Source organism: Globicephala melas, chromosome 3, assembly GCF_963455315.2.
Source record: "Globicephala melas chromosome 3, mGloMel1.2, whole genome shotgun sequence".
Lineage (NCBI taxonomy): Eukaryota > Metazoa > Chordata > Mammalia > Artiodactyla > Delphinidae > Globicephala > Globicephala melas.
In genome coordinates, this window is record NC_083316.1 from 108199340 (window position 1) to 108216809 (window position 17470).

At 35.3% G+C, this 17470-nt stretch overlaps 1 protein-coding gene across 4 annotated transcripts in view; it reads left to right on the top strand.

Moving 5' to 3' along the window:
- Positions 1-17470, top strand: part of LYRM7 (LYR motif containing 7) — a 53731-nt gene that overhangs the window by 35922 nt on the left and 339 nt on the right. The window contains exons 5-7 of one of the 4 annotated variants that reach the window (XR_011377331.1): positions 5022-5196; positions 6355-6631; positions 13203-13317. Coding sequence is in view for 2 of the 4 variants with exons in the window: in XM_070045180.1 (XP_069901281.1) it covers positions 5022-5196; positions 6355-6367 (188 nt within the window). In the remaining 2 variants the exon portion in view is untranslated. Of the gene's footprint in view, positions 1-5021; positions 5197-6354; positions 7236-13202; positions 17275-17470 lie in introns of those variants that run through there. The other 3 variants (XR_011377330.1, XM_070045180.1, XM_060296169.1) reach the window with 3 other exon arrangements.

Below are 17470 nucleotides of genomic sequence, written 5' to 3' on the forward strand. Positions count from 1 at the left end.
ATATATATATATATATATATATATCTCCTTTTAATTTGTTGTTGGATTCTGTTTGCCAGTATTTTGTTGAGGATTTTTGTGTCTATATTCATCAGTGATACTGGTTGGTAATTTTCTTTTTTTTGTAGTATCTTTGTCTGGTTTTGGTGTCAGAGTGTTGGTAGCCTCATAGAATGAGTTTGGGAGTGTTCCTTCCTCTGCAATTTTTTGGAGGAGTTTGAGAAGGATGGGTGTTAGCTCTTCTCTAAATGTTTGATAGAATTCACCTGTGAAACCATCTGGTCCTGGACTTTTGTTTGCTGGAAGATTTTTAATCACAGTTTCAATTTCATTACTTGTGATTGGTCTGTTTATATTTCTTCCTGGTTCAGTCTTGGAATGTTATATACCTTCCGAAGAATTTGTCCATTTCTTCCAGGTTGTTCATTTTATTGGCATAGCGTGCTTGTAGTAGTCTCTTAGGATGCTTTGTATTTCTGTGGTATCTGTTGTAACTTCTCCTTTTTCATTTCTAATTTTATTGATTTGAGTCTTCTCCCTCTTTTTCTTGATGAGTCTGGCTAATGGTTTATCAATTTTGCTTATCTTCTCAGAACCAGTTTTTAGTTTTATGATCTTTGCTATTGTATTTTTTTGTTTCTATTTCATTTATTTCTGCTCTTATCTTTATGATTTCTTTCCTTCTACTAACTGTGGGTTTTGTTTGTTTTCTTTCTCTATGGGTTTTGTTTGTTTTCTTTCTCTAGTTCCTTTAGGTGTAAGGTTAGATTGTTTATTTGAGATTTTTCTTGTTTCTTGAAGTAGGCTTGTGTAGCTATAAACTTCCCTCTTAGAACTGCTTTTGCTGCATTCCATAGGTTTTGGATCTTCTTGTTTTCATTGTCATTTGTCTCTAGGTATTTTTTGATTTTCTCTTTGATTTCTTCAGTGATCTCTTGGTTATTTAGTAATGTATTGTTTAGCCTCCATGTGTTTGTGTTTTTAACATTTTTTTCCCTGTAATTGATTTCTGATCTCATAGTGTTGTGGTCAGAAAAGATGCTTGATATGATTTCAATTTTCTTAAATTTACTGAGGCTTAATTTGTGACCCAAGATGTGATCTATCCTGGAGAATGTTCCATGTGCACTTGAGAAGAAAGTGTAATCTGTTTTTGGTTGGAATGTCCTATAAATATCAAATCTATCTGGTCTATTGTGTCATTTAAAGCTTGTGTTCCCTTACTAATTTTCTGTTTGGATGATCTGTCCATTGGTGTAACTGAGGTGTTAAAGTCCCCCACTATTACTGTGTTACTGTTTCCACTTTTATAACTGTTAGCAGTTGCCTTATGTATTGAGGTGCTCCTGTGTTGAGTGCATATATATTTATAATGGTTATATCTTCTTGGATTGTTCCCTTGATCACTATATAGTGTCCTTCCTTGTCTCTTATAACATTCTTCATTTTAAAGTCTATTTTATCTGATATGAGTATTGCTACTTCAGCTTTCTTTTGATTTCCATTTGCATGGAATATCTTTTTCCATCCCCTCACTTTCAGTTTGTATGTGTCCCTAGGTGTGAAGTGGGTTTCTTGTAGAAAGCATATATATGGGTCTTATTTTTGTATCCGTTCAGCGAGCCTGTGTCTTTTGGTTGGAGCATTTAATCCATTCACATTTAAGGTAATTATCAATATGTATGTTCCTATTACTATTTTCTTAATTGTTATGGGTTTGTTTTCGTCGGTCCTTTTCTTCTTTTGTGTTTCCCACTTAGAGTAGTTCCTTTAGCATTTGTTGTAGAGCTGGCTTGGTGGTGCCGAATTCTCTTAGCTTTTGCTTGTCTGTAAAGCTTTTGATTTCTCCATCGAATCTGAATGAGATCCTTGCTGGGTAGAGTAGTTTTGGTTGTAGGTTCTTCCTTTTCATCACTAAATATATCGTGCCACTCCCTTCTGGCTTGTAGAGTTTCTGCTGAGAAATCAACTGTTAACCTTATGGGAGTTCCCTTGTATGTTATTTGTCATTTTTCCCTTGTTGCTTTTGATAATTTTTCTTTGTCTTTAATTTTTGTCAGTTTGATTACTATGTGTCTTGGCGTGTTTGTTTCTCCTTGGGTTTATGCTGCCTGGGACTCTCTGTGCTTCCTGGACTTGGGTGGCTGTTTCCTTTCCCATGTTAGGGGAGTTTTCGACTACAGTCTCTTCAAATATTTTCTCAGGTCCTTTCTCTCTCTCTTCTCCTTCTGGGACCCCTATAATGTGAATGTTGTTGTGTTTAACATTGTCCCAGAGGTCTCTTAGGCTGTCTTCATTTCTTTTCATTCTTTTTTCTTTATTCTGTTCCGTGGCAGTGAATTCCACCATTCTGTCTTCCAGATCACTCATCTGTTCTTTTGCCTCAGTTATTCTGCTGTTGATTTCTTCCAGTGTATTTTTCGTTTCATTTATTGTATTGTTCATCTCTGTTTGTTTGTTCTTTAATTCTTCTACATGTTTGTTCTTTAATTCTTCTACGTCTGTTAAACATTTCTCGCATCTTCTCGATATTTGCCTCCATTCTTTTTCTGAGGTCCTGGATCATCTTCACTATCATTATTCTGAATTCCTTTTCTAGAAGGTTTCCTATCTCCACTTTCATTTAGTTGTTTTTCTGGGGTTTTATCTTGTTCCTTCATCCGGTACATAGCCCTCTGCCTTTTCATCTTTCTGTGAATGTGGTTTTTGTTCCACAGGCTGCAGGATTGTAGTTGCTCTTGCTTCTGCTGTCTGTCCTCTGTATTTATATATACTTTGAAATGATCACCACAGTAAGTCTAGTTAATCTGTCCCCATACATAGTTACAAAATTTTTTTTTGGGGGGGATGAGTACTTTTAAGATTCTATTAGCAACTTTCAAGTATGCAGTACAGTATTATTAACTAAAGTCACTGTGCTGTACTTAAGAGACTATTATATATTTATTTCTGTATCTTCATTTTGTGATGTAATGTCTAGCAAAAAATAAGCACATGTATGTTTGATAAGTGAAACAATTTACTGCCATTGTTAATAAGTTAAAACCTAAATTATAATTTGCTGTCTGGTGAAACCTCCAAAGATTTGGTAACAGCAAGTGAGATATAAAAAATGGTTAAATAATACTTATTTAACTGGTTTTCATTTCAGTAAGCCAGATTTACCATGTGGCTCATAAGAGCATTATCTTTAGTCAGATCACTTATTTTTTTGTGAGAATTTCAGTTTTCCTTTTGAATTCATTTTAGTAATATCTCTAAAATATTTTTTAATGATTCAGATTTACAGAAAAGGTGCAAGAAAAGTTGAAGAATATGTGAATTTCCTTTATCCAGATTCTACAAATGCTAACATTTTACCACATTTGCTTTATCATCTCTCCCTCATTTTTTTCTTGAACTTTCTGAAGCTAAATACAGGCATAATGTACTGTTTCCCCCAAATGAGCATTTTTCAGATCATAACAGCCCACTTGGGTTTAGATCTGGAGAAATACTTCAGTGTGTATTTCTTAAGAATACTACATTGTGTATTTCCTAAATTTGTAAAGACGTTCTCTTATATGACAACAGTATAATTATCAAAATCAGTATATTAACATTGATTCAGTTCTGTTATTCAAATTTTCCATTTGACCTAAGAGTGCCCTTTATAGTAGAAGAAAAAAAATGGATTGGATCTCTGGTCTAGGGTCCAATTGAAGGTCACACAGATCGCATTCAATCATCATTGTGTGTGTGTGTGTGTGTGTGTGTGTGTGTGTGTGTGTGTGTGTGTGTGTGTGTGTGTGTGTGTATGTTTCCAGCATCATGATTTAATTAAGGGAGCATATTCATTGTAGAGAATATATTGATGATTGTAAATGTGACTCCTCATTACAGCCTTAAAATTTTTGAAACACCAAAGCACAAAGATGTCAACTATATATCCAAACTACAGGTACAAAACAAGGGCTTCCCTGGTGGCGCAGCGGCTGAGAGTCCGCCTGCCGATGCAGGGGACACGGGTTCGTGCCCCGGTCCGGGAAGATCCCACATGCCGCAGAGTGTCTGGGCCCATGAGCCATGGCCGCTGAGCCTGCGTGTCCGGAGCCTGTGCTCCGCAACGGGAGAGGCCGCAACAGTGAGAGGCCCGCGTACTGCAAAACAAAACAAAACAAAAACAAAACAAGTACATGTATTTTCCACATTCCAAAATTGAGTACACACTGTACTGTCATAGGGAAGGGGGTTACCAATGATGACCTGACAATAAAGTACTCAAGATTGATATACCAAAATAAAATATAAAATAGGAGTTTATAAAAACAAGTTTGACAGTAGCAGAGAGGACCCTTTTCATTTCTGAGCAAAAATGCATTTCATTATACATACTCTCTCCTAAAATGAATAAATCAGTTACTTGAGAATGTTCTATTTATTTCTTCCATTATACAACAACATTCTCCGTGTCTTTTGAAAAAAAAATATTGTGCGGGAACTGTGGGATAAGCATGCATGTGAATGGAACAGCACAATTACAGTGGTTCTGACAACTCACTTCTAGATAAGAAGAAAGCGTTATTCATTAGTGTGGCCCCATCTTAGCCAATATTCAGTTTGGAAAGACACTGGGTTAAGATCAGAATGAACTGAAATTCCAGGTTCTACAATTGATGATTATATATGCCATTGTATTAGTGAGGCTTCTTTTTTTTCTTTTTATTGAAGTATAGTTCATCTACAATGTTGTGTTAGTTTCTACTGTACAGAAAAGTGAATTGGCCACACATACACATATATCCACTCTTCTCTACATTCCCCTCCCATACATGTCATTATAGAGTATTGAGAAGAGCTCCCCGAGCTACACAGCAGGTCCCTATGAGCATCTGCCATTACATGTAGTAGTATGTATATGTTTTTAGTCTTCCTTAATCTGGAGCAGTTCCTTAGTCTTTCTTTGTCTTTCATGACCTTGTTCTTTTTTTTTTTTTCTGCGGTACGCGGGCCTCTCACTGCTGTGGCCTCTCCCGTTGCAGAGCACAGGCTCCGGACTCGCAGCCTCAGCGGCCATGGCTCACGGGCCCAGCCGCTCCGCGGCATGCGGGATCCTCCCGGACCGGGGCACGAACCCGTGTCCCCTGCATCGGCAGGCGGACTCTCAACCACTGCGCCACCAGGGAAGCCCGACCTTGTTCTTTTTGAAGAATATAGGCAAGTTATTTCATAGAATTTGGTGTGAGCATTTTTTGATCATGGCAGTTCACCTGGATACAACTCTTCTAAAAACTTTCTATCTTAAGAGCTTTACCTCAGTTGACTCCAGCAGGATGTCTTCCCTAGGACTCAGCATTTGTTGTTGTTGTTGTTGAACAGTGTTTCTCAGTGGGGCCCTATTGTCATTTTGAGCAGATAGTTCTGCACTACACAGACTATCCCACACATCCCTGGCTCCTCTCTAAATTCCAGTAGCATTCTTCAGTTGGTGTGACCACCCAGAACACCTCCAGTTGAGAACCACTGTTATGTAAAATTTGAAATCGCATGCAGGATCTTAGTTCCCCAAACAGGGATGAACCCAGGTGCCCTGCAGTGGAAGCGCAGAGTCCTAACCACTGGACTGCCAGGGAAGTCACTGAAATCTTTAAATTAGGAAAGTGGTCTTGCTTTTTATATAGTTGGTAGCATGAACTAATTTTCCAGTTGATGGTTTTAATTAATTTATTTATTTTTGGCTACGTTGGGTCTTTGTTGCTGCGCTCAGGCTTTTTCTAGTTGCGGAAAAGCGGGGCTGCTCTTCATTGCAGTGCATAGGCTTCTCACTGCGGTGGCTTTTCTTGTTGCAGAGCACGGGCTCTAGGCGTGTGGGCTCAGTAGTTGTGGCTCGTGGGCTCTAGAGTGGGCACAAGCTCAGTAGTTGTGGTGCACGGGTTTAGTTGCTCTGCGGCATGTGGGATCTTCCTGGACCAGGGCTCAAACCCGTGTCCCCTGCATTGACAGGCAGATTCTTAACCACTGTGCCACCAGGGAAGTCCCCAGTTGATGGTTTTAATTATCATTAATCTGTAATCTGCTACTGACAGCGTGCTTTAGCTGAATTCTAGTCAGTTATTTAGTTATATTTAATAAATTGATGGTAAATGGTTAAGTTGGTCATGTATGTTTTTGTATAATCTGAAATGAGAGTCCTATTAACTATCTCCATTTAAAATCAGGAACGCTACCTTAGAAGTTAACTGAAATAAAATATCACTGGGAAGATTTATTTTAAAACTAGATAATTTACTGTTACACATTTTAGGGGGAAATGAGTGTATTTGCATTTTATTTTAATTTTAATGATGTTAAATATTCTTCTTGTTTTTCTTTCAGAATTGGTCCCTAGGAAAGACCTTCTTATAGAAAATGTGCCGTATTGTGATGCACCAACTCAGAAGCAATGAATTTTTCTCGAATAAAATTAAATCTTCATCATTTTTAATTTTAACGTATATAACTCTGGCTAAACTCCTGGAAATGCAAATATTTTTCTCTGAAATGGCATATTGAAATTGAGTGCATTAAATTATAGTTTCATAATTAAGTTTCACGTTGAAAGAACATTGCTGAAAACTGCAGAACATAGTTAAATATTTCTAAAGAACATTAGGTAAGAAGACATTCCATTTTCACTGAAAATCAAACTGTATAAAGTGAAATAAGTGCTTAGGGAGGTATATTATATTCACTTCTGTTTGACCTTAATGAGTATTTTGGTTTTATCATAGCTATTTGAGAATGAAGTGTTTTGACAGGTTGGTGGGTTTTCTTCCCATGTGAAATGAAACTATTAGATTAAAATTATTAGATTAAGTTAACATTTAGTCCCGAAAAGAATTGGTCTAAAAACCACAGTGTGTGCCAACTTTCCACAGAAGGCAGCCTTTGTTCCTAAAGCACTGAAATTATTCCTGTAGCTAACAAATAATTATACAGTTTCCTTTTAGAGATAGAGTGTATCTCTGTTCCTAAAAGAAAATTTTTAATCAGTCTTCTGAAGATAGATGAATAAAATGTCAAAATCACGTAACATAACTGTGGAATAAAGAAATTCTAATTTTTTAAGGAAATAGTGTCCCTTGATCCAACTATATAATATAGGCTTAGTAGAATTAGCTGTACTTAGACCACAGCTAGACCTTATTGTGAAAATGTAATACATGGCTGCATCCTCTTCATTTTAATCAATAAAATCTAAATGGCTTTTTTTTTTTCTCCAACATTTTTCATCCCTGACAAGATTGACAGTATCACAGAACAGCTTGGCATTCTACCATCTAATGATAGGAACTATAAAACTGTGTTTAATATTCTTCTTGTTTCTCTTTTATCTATGCATCTTTACCATTCTGTTTTCTCAGTGAGCAGTGTATTCTCTTCCATTCACTGGTCAGTTCTCCCATTTGATGATGATACAGCCTTTTTAATTTTTACAAGATTCTCAATGCGAGCTTTGTTTGTTGGCAAACATATTGGTATTGCCATGCTCAATATAAAATGTCATGTTTTAAAATAATTTAATTTTAGTAGATAAAAAAATTATCAAAATTGCCTAGACATAGTACACTTAACAGTAAACCAGAGACTACCTTTAATGCCTCCTAATACTTTGGAGATTAGTAGTCTGCGAAATGGATTATATAGGTCAAAAGATTTGCTACATAATTTTTTTATGTCTCACGCCTCTTTCTTATTGTGTGTATGGAAATTATACCTACATAAACGTTGTTTCAGATTTGAAATTTGCCCTTATAAGAAAATGCTAAAGGTCGTCATGACACAATCACTGGTAAATTCTCTGACTTACTATTATTTCAGTAAGTGTCTATATTATGTCTTTTGAGGAAAGTTGGCTAAAATAGTTTAAATTTAATATATATTTTAATTGTTTTAATATTATTTAACATTTTTAGAAGTTTCTAGTTTTTTTCTTTAACCTGAATTCCCTTGTTCCATTCTTCACTCATGTTAATTTAAATATCTCATCAAAAAATAGTTGTTTTTTTTACAATCTATTTATCATTAGGAGCAACAGAGATTAATAACTAACATGTTACATAAAATAAAAAATGATCATTCAGATGTTTATTTTATTGAAGCTAGTACGTTAGACATTTTAAGATATATACTATATATGTATATGTATTATATATATATATAGTGATTTTGTGCCTTAAGACTATGCAGTACAGTTCCTATGTAATATACCAGGATATCAACAATAGGTTTCACTGTCATAAAGTTTTGAGAGATTTGGCACCCTGTCCTTAAAGAGCATATATTTATATTTCAAATTAATTTTAACATTATTTAATAGTTTTATTAGATCAGTTAAAACAATTTATGAGTTCTTGGCCTGTTGTGAAACAAAGATTGTCAGTATTCTAGAGAGTAAATTTTGAGAATGATGATTATCTAAGTGCCTGACTTCTCTGTGGTACAATGTCAGATTTAATTAAATCTTTTTTAGTTAGTTAAAAAAAAGGTTCCCATGTTCCCAGAGGGAATTACCCACATCTAACATTTCACTTTGACTATTGAAACCCAGTGAAAGTGGGTGGGTGCAAATTCTAATTGCAGATATCTAGGCTCAGAGGCCCAGCAGGACTTTGTAAAACAGTCTTTTGGTAGAAGTCAGAAAGGGTGTATGCCAGGAGACTTAGATTTGGCAAGCATATGTGGGGAAGAATCCTTCACTAAAGATTTGAAGCTAAAGGAAATATGAGAGATAGTTTGCATAACATCTAATTCAGAACATTGAAATTAAGATTTGAGTATAATTGTGTTTAAGTTGGTCCTCATTTTGCCTTCAGTTGCATATTTTAACATCAGTACAATGTCCAAAAAGCACACAATAATAAGAATAGGTAGAATTTCTACACTCATTGACAAAACCAATCATTTCACTGTAAACACAAAGCCATAGGTCAACAAAGAAGTGAAAATTCCATTTCTTAAGCAGAATTTTCTAAAGTGAAAGTAGATAAATAAAAAATTAATGTAACTTTACTATATATCAGGAGTAACCTATCAGAAATGAAATGGAAAAAAGATCCTGTGTATAATAGCAAACTAAACTAAAATAGGAAGCAACATTTTAAAAAAACTGTAAAACTTAAAAATGAAAGATGTACTGTGTTCCTAGATGGGACAGTTGAAAATTGTAGAGATGACAGTTCTTTAAAATGTAATCTATCAAGATCCCAACAGATTCACAGATATGTGTACATAAAAATATAAAACTTCTGTATTCTGTGAAAGCTACTATAAATAAAGTTTAGAGAAATTTGCCACCGATGTAGTAATTAAAATAGTTAAGATATAAAATGTTCCTATGACTCAGCAAAAGATAACTCTATGGAAAAATGGGCAAATGATATAAATAAGAAATTCATAAAACAAGCAATACTAACCCATTTAGTGGTCAAAGAAATGTAGGTTAAAACAAAGGAAACATTTTTCGTCATCAAAGTTGCAAAAGTTAAAGAAACTGGTCATATCCAGTATATGTAAAGGTGATACGCATGTGAGAAAATGGGCACTCTCATATATTTCAGGAAGGAATGTAAGTTATAGGGCCTTTTTGAAAGGGAAATTGACATCAAAATTTAAAATAAACATACTATTCAGAATGTATCCCAGTGGCTCACAAGAATACTAATAAATGTACACCTCAAGTATATGTACAGAAATTTCTACAGCATTGTTTAAACAGCCTAAATTTCCAAATTTAGGGGAACAATGAAGGAAGATATGGCTCGTTCATACTCTGGGATATTATGCAGAAGTTGAAAAGTATGATATAGAATATATATATATGTATATATATATACATGTCAAGTGAAAGAAGCACGTCACAGAATATATATTCTCTTTGAATCCACTTAGATACAAAACAACTATTTTTGTACACATATATGCATATGTGTATATAAATACATAGAAGTAATGCATGCTAAATGTTAATAATTAGTCTGGGAGAAAAATGAGATTTGGGGAAGGGGACTAGTAACTTGAGGACTTTTATTCTGATAACTCCTGAATGTTTAAATGTTTTATAATTTTTAAAGGACAATAATACCTAAGCTACTAGTGATTTTTATGTAAAATTTTAAATTATAAAATGTTTCAAATATCAGCAACTGGTACATCAGACACTCGTAAACCTAATTCCCACATTTGACAGATGTTACATTTTGCCATATTTGTTTAACAAAAATCTTCTTCCTTTTAAGTCATAAAATCCTGTAAAGCTGAAATCCTACCTCCCTTTTTATTTTCTTGTCTCATTTCAGGGATAATTACTATTTTATAGTCAGTGGATATCACTCCTGTACTTGTTTTTATACTTTTATCAAACGTGTGTGTGTTCAAAACAATATATTGTATTGTTCTGTGGCTTTAAAATGAAAGTGAATGGTGTTATGCTCCATATATTCTGCAACTTACTTTTCATCACACATTAGGTTCTGAGGTTTATCTATACTGTTGGATAAATATCTAGGTCTTTCACTTTTATGTCTTATTCCATTGTAAGAATAAGCTAGTTTATTTATCCATGTCTCTTGATAAACAATAGTATTGTTTCATTTTTTTGATATTGCAAATGAATTTACTGAAAGCACTAGCACATGGATTCTTGCACCCATGTAAAAGTTTATCTAGGTATATACCAAGAAGCAGAACTGTTGAGGCATAGGGCATGTACATATTCCAGTTTTCCAGGAATTTTTCACTTGTTCTTTAAAGTAACTGTACCAATTTATACCCCAATCAACCCTGTGTGAGAGATCCCTTTTCACCATATCCTCACTGTTATTGTTATATATAACTTTTCTCATTTTTGTCAAACTCATGGATATGAAAAGCTATCACATTGTTTTAATTTGCATTTCTGGATTACTGGTGAGGTAGATCAGCTTGTCATGCTTATGGTCATTACAGTTTTCCATTATGAATGTGTATTCATATCCTTTGTTCACTTTTCTCTATTGGGTTGTCTGGCTTTTTCTTACTGATCCTTTATATACTCTTGATATTAATCCTGTGTTGGTTATCTGTGGTACAATTGCCTTTTTCCAATATGTGACTTGTCTTTCAATTCTGTTTATGATAAACCTGTAGTTTGGGACTTTTTTTTAATCATATTCATTAAAAAAACTTTTATTAATTTTGCCTTTATAGCTTTTTAAGAAATTCTTTCTACTCCAAATCATAAAGATATTCTAGTACATTTTCCTCTGAATGTTCAAGTTTTGCTTTTTATGTTTGGGCCTTTACGTCATCTAGAATTTATTTTTATTTATGACATGAGAGAGGGATCTAATTTTATTTTTTTTAATGAGTTTAACAGTTTGCTTCACCATCATTTATTGAATGGTCCGTCCTTTTCCTGATAACATGTAAAGCTACTTTGATCATATCCCAAGTTACTATATATTGGAATCAGTCTAACCCTCTTAGCTATTCAAAGACTTTGCTCCTACAGTTGTCCCCCTCCTCTGCCAAATATCTTTTTCCCTTTCTCCACTGGATTGTTCTCAACAGCATTCAACATTCTGAAATATTTCCCATCAAAAAAAAAACTTTCTTGAACCCCAGCTCCCCACCTTGAGCTTCAGCACCATTTTTCTGCTCTTCTTTGTTCTAAGAGGTTTCTATATTTACTGTCTCCACTTCTGTCCCCATTCTCTCTTATACACACCCCAATCAGAATTTAATCCCAACCACTCCACTAAAACCCTTCTTGTCCCAGTTACCATTGACCTTTACTTGGTAAGTCCAAAGGTCAGTTCTCATTTCTTACTTTATTCACCCTGTCAGTAGCAATTGCATAATTGGTCATTCCCTCTTTTTTGAACAAAGACCTAGACATGTGTTTATTATAGACCTACTACAAGTAAGATACAGCCATGAACCAAAGTAACAAAAATGCCTGCCTCATCTTCTGCTTGTGATTTTAGATACACTCTCAGCCCTTGTTGCTGCTCTCAGCCTTCTGTGGGAAGACTGACCTATATGAATCAGCTCAAGTGGCTCTTGTACCCTCTGACTTTTGGTTGGTTCAGCCAGTGGCCAGAGATCAGAAGGAGGGAAGAGAGTGAAGGCAGGTATTTTTTTTCCTGGCTCTATCCCTGAGAGGTTGCCTCATGCTGGCATTGTGCCTCAAAGTATCTCTCACGGTGACCTCTGTACAGTTCTTTCCTTCCAGTTTGGATAAGAGCTTCCCTCCCATCTTCAGATCTGGGGCATCAACATCTCATCTGCTACTATCCATGTGAGTTCCTTTACATGCACAGTTTTGTAAATAGACTCTTTATAAATAAATCTTCCTCAAACATGTATTTTTAAGTACATCATCTATTTCCTTTTAGGACTCTCACTAATTCACTGCCCTGGGGGAACTTAACTTTCTGTAGGTGAGAGACAGATAATAAACAAAATTAAAAAGTAAATAAGAAGGTGATAAGTAATGTGGAGGAAGATAAGGTAGAAAAGGGAAATAGGAAAGCCAGGAAGAACGAGGTGTTGCAATTTGAAGTCCTGCGATCAGGGAAGGTCTCACTAAGGAAGTGATAGTTGAGCAAAAACGAAGGATCTGAGGGATCTAGCCATGCAGATATCTAAGGGAAGAGCTTCCCAAGCAGAGCAAACTGCTAATGCAGTGTTCCTGAGACAGGTTCTTGTCTGCTATGTTTGAGGAGAACCAAGTGACAGGAGCAAAGTGATTTTAGGGGGAGAGTAGTAGGAGACAGAGTCATAGAAATGAGGGATTTCCCTGGTGGCTCAGTGGATAAGGCTCTGCATTCCCAAAGCAGGGGGCCTGGATTTGATCCCTGGTCAGGGAACTAGATCCCACATGCATGCCGCAACTAAGGAGCCCGCCTGCTGCAACTAAGACCTGGTGCAAACAAATAAATAAATATATTTTTTTAAAAAGTCATGGAAATGATAATGGTAGAAGGAGGCAGAGAGTAGATGCCAGGTTACGTAGGCTATTATAAGGACTGTGGTTTTTACTCTTAATAAAATGCAGAGCCATTAGATGGTTTTGGGAAGAGGAGTGATATGATCTGATTTTAAGTTTTAAAGACATCATTCTGGCTGTTGTGTTGAGAATAGACCATGGTGGCAAGGATGAATTCAGGGATACTAACTAGAAGTTTCTTGCGTTATTCTAGGTAAGAGATGATAGTGGCTTATACCAGAGTGGCAGCAGTGATGGTGGTGAGAAGTGGCAAAATTATGGGTATATTTTGATACAGCTCCTGGGTTTCCTGATGGATTGAATCTAAGGTAAGAGGAAAAGAAAAGAGTCAGGGATGATTCCCAAGGGTTTTGGCCTGTGCCGGTGGAAGGATATTGTTGCCGTCAATTGTACTGGTGAAAACAGACTAGATTTGTGAAAAAAGATCAGGCATTTCGTTTTGGGCATGTATTAATTGAAATATCTAGAAGGTATCCAAGTGGAGATGTTAATAAGACACTGGACTAAGATCTGAAGTTCAGGAAGTGGTCTGGGCTGGAGATATAAATTTGGGAGCCATTAATATAGATAAAATACTTACAGTCATGACATTGGATGAAATCACTAAGCAATTGACATAGAGAAGAAGAAAAGTCCATGATTGAGTCTTTTGTGGCACTCCAATGTTAAAAGTTAAAGAGATAAGAAACAACAAGCACAAGAGACAAAGAAGTTTCTGAAAACAAGGAGAATGTAGAAGAGAAGTTGGCAAACTGTGGCTCACAGGGGCCAAATCTGACCCACTGTCTTTTTTTGTAAATAAACTTTTATTGGAACACTACCACACTTATTCATTTACATATTCTCTATGGCTGCTTTCATACTACGGTGGCATAGTTGAGTAATTTCAACAAACTGTATTATCCACAAAGCCCAAAATCGTTATCTGGCCCCCTTGCAGAAAAAGCTTGTTGACCCCTGGTGTGTAGAGTCTTAGAAGCCAAATAAAAAAAGTGTTTCATTGCGAGGGAGTGACTGCATTGCGATCATAATTAAAAATTCCACTAGGAAGGGCAACATGGAGCTGACTTTGGTGACTTTGGCAAGACAGTTTCAGTGAAATAATTGGAGAAACATACTCTTGTTGATTATTCCCAGATTGATGTTTAAATTTGTTGTAATCACAGTTAAAATTGCAGTAGGATTTTTATAAGGAACTGATAAAACTTACTCAAAAATTTATGAGGAATAATAAAAGTCCTTAAATAGCTAAATCAGCTATGACAAAAGAATAAAATTAGATATCGATATGCAAAAAAATGGAACTTTGGTCTGTGCTTGACACCGTATACAACAATTATCTCAAAATCAATCATAGATCTAAATACAAAGCCTCAAACTGTAAAACTTCTTGAAGTAGCAGGAGAAAATCTTTGTGACTTTGGGTTAGACAAAGATTTCTAAGATATGACACCAAAAGCACAATACATACAAGAAAAAATTAATAAACTGGACTTTGTCAAAATTAAAAACCTTTGCCCTGTAAAAGACAATTGTTAAGAGAATGAGAAGATAAGGCACAGATGGGGAGAAAATATTAAAAATCATAAACTGATTAAAAAAAAACTTGTTATCCAGAAAATATAAAAGACTTTTAATAAGAAAACAAAAAACAATTTTTTAATATTTGAGTAGATACTTTTTCAAAAAATATATAAATGGAAAAACTATATATGTACAAATGGAAAATAAGCACATAAAAAGATCTCAACATCATTAGTCATTACAAATTAAAATCATAATGAGATACTACTACATACCTATTATGATAGCTAAAATTAGAATGACTGAACATACCAAGTCTTGGCAAGGATGTAAAGGAACTGAAATCCTCATTCATTACTGAGAGAAATGTAAAATGGCAGGACAACTTTGGAAAACTATTCAGCCATTTCTTACAAAGTTAAACATATACTTCCTTTATAATCCAGACTTCCTGCTCCTAGGTATTTACCTAAGGGAAGTGAAAGCACAAAGACTTACATGTTTATATTACACAGCAAAAGAAATCATCAACAAAATGAAAAGGCAACTTCCAGACAGAAAATATTTGCAAATAATATATCTGATAAGGAGTTAATATCCAAATTATATAAAGAACTCATATAACTGAATAGCAAAAAAAAATCTAATTTTAAAATGGGCAGAGGATCTGAATAGACATTTTTCCAAAGAAGACATTCAGATGGCCAACAGGTACATGAAAAGATGTTTTTTTTTTTTTGGCCACGCCACACAGCTTGTGGGATCATAGTTCCCCAACCAGGGATCAAACCCGAGCCCTCAGCTGTGAAAGCACGGGGTCCTAACCATTGGACCACCAGGGAATTACCGAAAAGATGTTCAGCATCACTAATCATCAGGGTAATGCAAATCAAAACCACAGTGAGCTATCATCTCACACCTGTTAGAATGGCTATTAGCAAAAAGACAAGAAATAGCAAGTGTTGGCAAGCATATGGAGAAAATGGAGCTCTTGTTCACTGGTAGTGGGAATGTAAATTGGTGGAGCCACTATGGAAAACAGTATGGAGGTTCCTCAAAAAATTAAAAATAGTACAACTGTGTGACCCACCTACTCCACTTCTGGGTATTTATCTGAAGAACATGAGAACACTAATTTGAAAAGGTATATGCACCCCTGTGTTCACTGCACCATTATTTATAATAGCCAAGATATGGAAACAACCTAAGTGTCCATCAGTGGGTGAATGGATAAAGATGTGACATATATACACAATGGAATACTACTTAGCCATAGAAAAGAATGAAATCCTGCCATTTGAACAACATGGATGGACCTTGAAGGTATTATGCTAATTGAAGTAAGACAAATGGAGAAAGACAAAACACTTATGATTTCACTCATATGTGGAACCTTAAACAAAATAAAACAAAAACAAACTCATAGATACAGAGATTAGATTAGTGGTTGCCAGAGGGGGAGGGGTTGCCAGTGGGTGAAATGGTGAACAGGCCAACTGTATGGTGATGGATGGTAACCAAATTTGTGGTAGTGCTCACTTTGTAGTATATACAGATACAGCATTAAAGTATAATGTTGAAGTGTATATAATTTTTAAAAAATAGGCCTACCATGTCATCCAGCAGTTCTCCTTCTGGGTGTTTATCTGAAGGAAATGAAAATGCTAACTGGAAAAAATATATGCACCCCTATGTTCATTGCAGCATTATTTACCATAGCCAAGACATGGAAGCAACCTAAGTGTCTTTTAATGAATGACTGGATAAGGAAAATGTTGTATGTGTCTGTATATATGTATATGTGTGTGTATGCATTTAATACAGTGCAATATCATTCAGCCATAAAAAAAGAAGGAAATCTTGCCGTTTATGACAACATAGGTGGACCTTGTCTTCTAAGTCAAATGGAGAAAGACAGATAATGGATGCTCTCACTTAGACATGAAATCTAAGAAGGAAACAAAACAAACAAAAAACCCAAACTCATAGTACTGGGTGTTTGCTGAAGGCAGGGTTTGAGGGGTGGGAGAAATGGGTGAAGGGAATCAAAAGGTACAAACTTCCAGTTGTAAAATAAATAAACCATGGGTTTGTAATGTACAGCATGGTGACTATAGTTAATAATATTGTATTATGTATTTGAAAGTTGCTAAGAGAACATATCTTAAAAGTTCTCATCACAAGAATAAAAGATTTGCAGCTGTGTGTAGACTTAATGTGGTGATCATTTGGCAATATATACAAACATTGAATCATTATGTTGTGTGCGTGATACTGGGATAATGTTGAATGTCAATTACATCTCAATTTTTTAAAAAAGACTTAGTTATAGCAGCCTTATTTGTAATGGTCCCAAACTGGAAACAACCCAAATATCCATCAGCAGATGAAGGAATAACCAAATTATATGTCTGTACAATGGAATACTTCTCATGAATAAAAAGAAATGAACTATTGCTGCAAACAACAACATAGATGCATCTCAAGGTACTTATCCTGAGTGAAAGAAACCAGACAAAAACAAGTACATATTTTATGATTCCTTTTCTATAAAGTTCTAGAAAACACAAATTAATTCATAGTGACTGAAAGCAGATCAGTAGTTGCCAGGGGATGAGAGCAGGGAGATGGGTGGAGGGAGAGACTGAAAAGGTACATGAGGAAATTTTAAAGGGTGATGGATATTTTCATTATCCTGATTGTGGTGATGGTTTCATGGGTGTATGTACATTTTTAATGTGTATAGTTTACTATATTTCAATCATAACTCAATAAAGCTGTTTAAAAAATACTACAAAGCCATAATGATTTTTTTTTTTAAGTGTAGTATTGGTGAAAGAACTGAAGGATGATTAACAGCTGACCAGAAGAGAGCTCAGGAGTAGAGGGGTAGACCCATATTCTCTCTCTCCCTTTCTCTCTCTGTTCCTTTTGCAC